The 6,352-nt window shown below is 40.1% G+C and overlaps 1 protein-coding gene across 2 annotated transcripts; it reads right to left on the bottom strand.

The window, feature by feature from the left end:
• Positions 1-633: 633 nt before the first annotated feature.
• On the bottom strand, positions 634-3,363 carry LOC137194477 (zinc finger and BTB domain-containing protein 14-like). 2 transcript variants are annotated; one of them, XM_067606413.1, is made up of 2 exons: positions 3,264-3,363; positions 634-2,630 (listed from the first exon to the last, which is right to left on the bottom strand). In XM_067606413.1, exon 2 carries the CDS (start codon positions 2,607-2,609, stop codon positions 1,437-1,439), a length of 1,173 nt encoding a protein of 390 aa, XP_067462514.1. In that variant the 5' UTR covers positions 2,610-2,630; positions 3,264-3,363; the 3' UTR covers positions 634-1,436. The 2 variants fall into 2 exon arrangements, with proteins under 2 accessions (XP_067462514.1, XP_067462515.1); XM_067606414.1 differs by having other exon boundaries at positions 3,192-3,356.
• Between the last annotated feature and the right edge of the window lie 2,989 nt (positions 3,364-6,352).

The raw sequence follows: 6,352 nt of genomic DNA, 5'->3' as shown, positions 1-6,352 counted from the left end.
GTCATATAATTGACAAACCAAACACTGCATCTTCTCTAAAATGCTTCACTATGCCAGTTTTTAAATACTTTGACATATGTAGCTGTGACTCAAATAGCTCCCCTCTGGCCCGGTTGTTGAGCCATATCAAAAATGTGAGTTGCTGCGGAGCTCGGAGAAGTTACACTTTCGTTTTGAAGTTTCGAGTGGAATTAAACTCCAGATGGTTTATTATTTTAAAAGATCGACTTCTTGCTTTGCATTTATTCTTGTGTAAGAACTCAAGTGGACACAAATGTCACATAGATAAGATTTTGTGCTCACTTTGGAAAGTAAAGGTCAACCGTAACCCCCCCCCCCACCCCAAAAACCTCCCATTTAACCAAGTTATAACCAATGTGGCAACAGCAGAACATATTTATAGTACCTCTGAACACCTCTAATCTCCACAAACACATTTCTTTTTAAATAAACTTTGGCTGTTGCTCATTTACTTCCAAATTTTCAACATTACAGAGGAACATTTGAGATCCAACACCGAGTCTTCAGGTACTTTCAGGCTGATTTGGGCGTGGCACAGCTACACTAACCTGCACGATACGAATCCCGCACACTGAGCTCTCGTCAACAAAAACCAAACTTCGGAAAAAACAATAAAACACAGCAAATGGTGTTTATTGTCAAAGTGTAGGAGTAGGACAATGTTATATGTGCATAATTCATTATTGTGTACTCTAATTGTGCAACAAACTAAGCTACAGTATATACAGACATCTATCATTAACTGTTGATAGCTGGATGACAGTTATACTGTATAACAGTAAATCTAGTTGGCCGGTTGCTTGGGCAGGACAGTCGTTTAAGACAATCCGACAAAGGCCCAAGACTTTGGTATCATCTGTGTCAAATGCAAAATGGTGACTCTTACTCTTACAGTGTAATATCAATCAATACAACTAAACACATCCATTAAAAACATCCACATGAATATACTCAATGCAACAAATGTTATGCAGAAAATCTTTTTTTTCCCCATCCCCACTGTTTCTCTCTTTTATCTCCATAAAATCCATTAAAGGTTAAACAAACATTTAAATGTTACATATCCCATAAAAGTAAAAGAGAATAATGTTATGAGAACCCCCAGTCTAGATAGCAACGATGCTTTGTGAAAAATATATGTATAGTAGAGTGAACTAAACATTTACATGATTTTACAAGTGGAAAGAAAACATCGTTTTTGACATAACTCTTTAGAATAATAATACAGCCCGACAGTCTTATGAACATGCTATGATCTCTCGTTACTCACTCCGATCATTGTCCGTGTGATGTCAGGCCACGCGGCCTGTCACAGGGGGGTTGTGTCAGTGTGTATACATGTTTAAGTTTGAGTGATGCATGTAAGTGTGTCTGTGTTGTCAGTATGTGTGCTTATGTTTGGTGTGTTTGCAGGCTCAACAGTCCCCCGAGTTGTGCGAGTGTGGCCCGGTCTCCATTTTCCAGTCTCTCTGGTCGGCGGCCTCTGCCGTGCCGTGCTGGGAGGCGGCGGGAGACAGAGACATCTGTCTGCGGGGGTTGCCGCTGTGCATGGTGTTCCAGTGGCGCTTCAGATCCGACGCTTTTATGAAGGCTTTGTCGCAGGAGCCGCAGTTGAATGGCCGCTCGCCCCGGTGCTGCCGTTCGTGGTCTTTCAGGTGGGACTTGTGCTTGAAGGCCTTTTCACACATTTGACAGGCGAAGGGCCTCTCGTTGCTGTGGACCCTCTCGTGCCTCTTCAGGTCGGGGCCCCTGATGAAGGCCTTTCCGCACACCACGCAGCGGTGCGGCTTGAAGCCGGAGTGGATCTTCAGGTGCTCTTTGAGGTGGGCGGCAGTGGTGAAGGCTTTGGGGCAGTGCTCGCAGCCGTAGGGGCGGTTGGCGGTGAGCAGACGCTCCTTTTTGGCGTTGTGGTCCATGGGCTTCGCACCTGTGCTCTGGCAGGAGCCGTGGTCGCGGTGGCCGTACAGCAGGTACTCCAGCTTCATGTCGCTGGAGGAGGAGGAGCCCCAGCCGTGGCTGTGGGGGTCTTTGCTCATGTTGGTGTTGTAGTTGTGTGGCTGAGACACGTGAGAGCCCCCAGGACCCATACCATCCATACCCTGGTCATAGAAGCTGTTCTTCCTCACCTCCTCCATGGCCAGCTCCTTCAGGATGGCGTCCTGGGCTCGCATCCCGTGGTCACCGGGGGCCTGGTTCTCCCGGGTCTTCATGTTGGTCAGCTCGCGTTTCTGGGTGCACAGATTATCCAGGAAGTTGATGCCCAGGATTTGGCCAGATGACATCATCATATTGATGTCCTTCTTCCTCACAGCCAGCCGTGCTGTGTACATATAATTGAGCACCTCTTCGAAGATATCGGAGCGGATGAAGTCCAACTCCACGATGGAGTTGTCCTCGTCGCTCTGCTTCTTGAAGAGCTTTTTGAAGTAGTTGCTGCAGGCGGCCAGGACACAGCGATGAGCCCTGAACTCAATGTTTTCCACCACCACCACCACATCACAGTGCTCACCTTCCATCCTCTGTTGGTTGAGCATCTTCAGAAAAGTGGCTTTATGGTCATAGTCGATATATCTCAATAAGTCTGACATGTTGCAGGTCAAATTGGCAACCTGGAGAGAGAGAAAGAAAAAAAAAAAAACAGTCACATATTTTAATAATCACAACAAAAGTGGGCATGTGTGTAACCTGCACAGCTGAGGGGTGGAGCGCTATTTGCATGCCTCTTATAATAATAAATACAGGTCGAGTATGAAGCACCCAATCACACGCAATTACAGGACTAACATGCAACTAGCAGCGCTTTTGTTTGCAGATGACCGTCAAAAACACAAAGAATAAGTAAAAGTGGCTAAATCAATCATGCAGAAATCTTTTAGAAAAAAAATACGATAGGCCTGACAGCGATAAAACCCGCAGTAATGCTAATAAAAACACAAACAGCAACAGAAACAAACAAATGCACTTTTTTAACAGGTCAAGCAATGCGTTAAAACCGCGGTGTTCGCGTGACAGTCGCGTTGCGTGTAGAAAGGATAACCTTAGCAAAGAATATTTCACATTTCACTGCGCCCAGCCATTTTGGTCAGCAAGCCTCCATTGGCATGTTTCGGTGTCTTTAAAGCACTTCACAAACAGCGGAGAACACAGCGGCCAACAGGCGAACAACTCACACAGAAAAAACCACGCCGCGTCGCTTTCTGCGCCGCTCGACGCGACAAAAGAGAAAATAAAAATGTTAATACCCGAAGCCTGAACGCGATCCCTGTGTTGTCACGCAAGGCAGTCGACGACGATCCAGAGCTGTCGTTTTTCCTCTTCCTCCTCTTGTTGTGACTGTTGGGCTCCACAGGAAATGCCGCATTGTTCTGCTGCCACCTACAGCACCGGAGCATGTACGACACCTAGATCGTATATATCCGAGAAGAGGAGTCACTCTGCAGCGGAAGAGTGTTAGTGCAGATGGAGGGATAACATGTTTCTTTCATTTATAAGCAGTGGTGGAAAGTAACAAAGTACATTTAATCAAGTACTGTGTTTACATTTAACATTGTAGGGATATATTGTACTTTCTACTCCACTACATTTATTTGACAGCTTTAGTTAATTTTCAAATGAAGATTTGACACAATGGATTATATAACAAGCTTTTAAAATACAACACATTGTTAAAGATGAAATCAGTGGTTTCCAACCTTTTTGACTGTTGATGTCTTACATAAAGCAGTGTGTAGTCAGGGTCACATTTCAGATGATCTATGAGTTGTTAACAGTTGCACCAAACAGTGATTTTTCCCTCTAAACTTCTCACATGGTTTCATTTAAATAAATGTTCAAATGATCCAATATTTCACCAAAAATCAAAGATTAGAGAAAAAGCCTAAAAACTGAAAACAGATTTGTGTATCAGAACTTTGTTTTTTCTTCTTTTCTCTCCCATTAATCATCTCATGACCCCTCAGATTTAGCTGGAGACCCTTTGGAGGGGCCCGACCCCTATGTTGGGAACCACTGGACTAAACTAGCTAACTGTATATAAAGTAGTTGAAACTAGCTCCACCTCCAGCAGCTACAACAGTAACATGCTGCTCTAACACTGATGCTTCAGTATTAATAATATAATGATGTCATATATAATAATATATCAGTCAGAGGGACCAAACCACTACTTTTACTGCAATACTTTAACTACATCAAGCTGATAATACTTATGTACTTTCACTTAAGTAGGATTTTTAATGCAAGACTTTTACTTGTAACGGAGTATTTTTAACATTGCTTTTTTCCCCTAACAGTATGATTTTATTTTTCTTGTATATATATGTATGTGCAGCATATTATTTAGGTAAAGGTAATCAATAACCCTAATAGGCTTATTTTGTCTCCCTGCACATTAATTTTTTTTTTACTTATTGTTTGTTGTATTGTTTGATTTTAACTTGTTTACTAATTACTAATTTTTGCCAACTCTCTCCAGTTGTGGGAACACAGAAAAAACACCAAATTTCACTCCTCTAAGATGGCGGTCATGTAGGAAAATATAATTTATGAAATATTAAAGCCAAATGGTCCATTTTAAATACAAATCAACTTTCCACCTCCCTGCCAGACCTTTAACTAACAATATGGATAGTGTATATTTGTGCAGTCTATTTTAGGTTTATTGGGCATTTAACACTATAAAAATATGACTCATTTTATACAAATATGTAATAATGTGATAAATAGTTATATTAAAATATGTATGCAAGTTCAGATACAAAGCACAAAATAAAACAAATAATGAAATGACAATAGATTAAACATAGTTTAAAAATCATAACTTTCATTGGGCGTTTTTTTAAATGTCAATTTAACGAAACTTAATTGTTATTGTTTATTTGTTACTTAATAGCCACAACAGTCATGCACAGCGGTGGAAGACATATTCAGATCATTTATTTAAGTTAAAATAGCAATATCACAGTGTAAAACTTCTCTGCATTCAAAACTATAATTGAATAAAAGTATAACAGTAATATAATTAAAATGTACTCATTCAAAGTTGAAGTCATTATGCAATCCATTTTTCCCTCCCATCTGGTTGCAGATTCAGGTACGTTTTAGCAGAGGTTTTGTCCCCTCTGCAGAGCAATTTTAAGCTCCATTGCTCACTAATCACAAGAAAACACTTTGCATTAGTCTGCATGTACAGTATGTAATGTATGAGTGTATATGTCTATGTTCTGGAGGCATGTAAAACCAGTAATGCACAGTGGAAACAAATTTCCCTCATGGAGACATTAAATCCATCCATGCATAATGTCACTTTTCAGAGTGTTAAATCATGGAGTGAACAAAGTCCTTATCTTATAAAATATCCCCCATGATTTCAGAGGCCATCTTGTTAGTTTTGTCACAGGACATATTACAACTTTATTATTCTTATTGGTGAGCTCAAGCAAATCCCAGCAGAGCTTTGCATAATTCAAACCTGAGCAGGTCTAATCATCCACATAAATGAAAAACACATGAGGGTATGCAGGACCTTCAATCTATAATAATGCATCAGTTTATAAAATTTGTTTTATCTGTAAAATCTAAGTCACTGTTAAATAAATGCTATAGTGTAATAGTAGTAATACTATAGTGTTTAGTGGCATAAATATATAGTAATAGTAGAGTAAATAATAGAAGATTTACCCTTGACATGTAAAAGAGTAGAAGTAGAGAGTATATGAATGGAAATACCAAGTACTCGGTTACCTTTCACCACTGGTCATGCGTCTTAGCAGCTGTTGTGAACGTTGTAAAATGAATGTAAAGTAAATATTTAGAACACAGAAATATCAGCATAAATACAACAGATCAACATTTACATTATATTTCGATCAACTGGTCTGCCGCTGGCATTTATCTCCTCACACCCAGCAACAGAGACAGAGTGAGAGCTCTTACCTTTTGTCTATCTCTGCTACACGCGCACGTACACAGGGGGCGGGGCCTCCGCGGATTGAGCATAATTACCTTTAGCCATAAAAATCCTGCTTTAATTAGCCCGAGGGTATTCATTTTAACCAATCAATTAAGTGTTTAGAGCATTTGGTTCAATAAATAATAAATGGGCAACAGTTGGGTTTAGTTTTAACCTCTTACGTTTATATGAATTATTTAGAAAAAAACAAAAACAACTTTACGGTTTTAATAATCAAACCTTGTTCATCAGGTTAATTTAGTGCCTGAGGTTATGAAATCTGTTTTGTCTCTTACTGCTTGCTGAGTTAAAGAGTATCTTTTGGATATTTTCTAACCTTGCAATTTAAGATTATTAGTATTATTTTTACGACACATTTAT

Source organism: Thunnus thynnus, chromosome 12 (assembly GCF_963924715.1).
Source record: "Thunnus thynnus chromosome 12, fThuThy2.1, whole genome shotgun sequence".
Taxonomy (NCBI): domain Eukaryota; kingdom Metazoa; phylum Chordata; class Actinopteri; order Scombriformes; family Scombridae; genus Thunnus; species Thunnus thynnus.
This window is presented reverse-complemented; position numbering and strand designations above follow the sequence as displayed.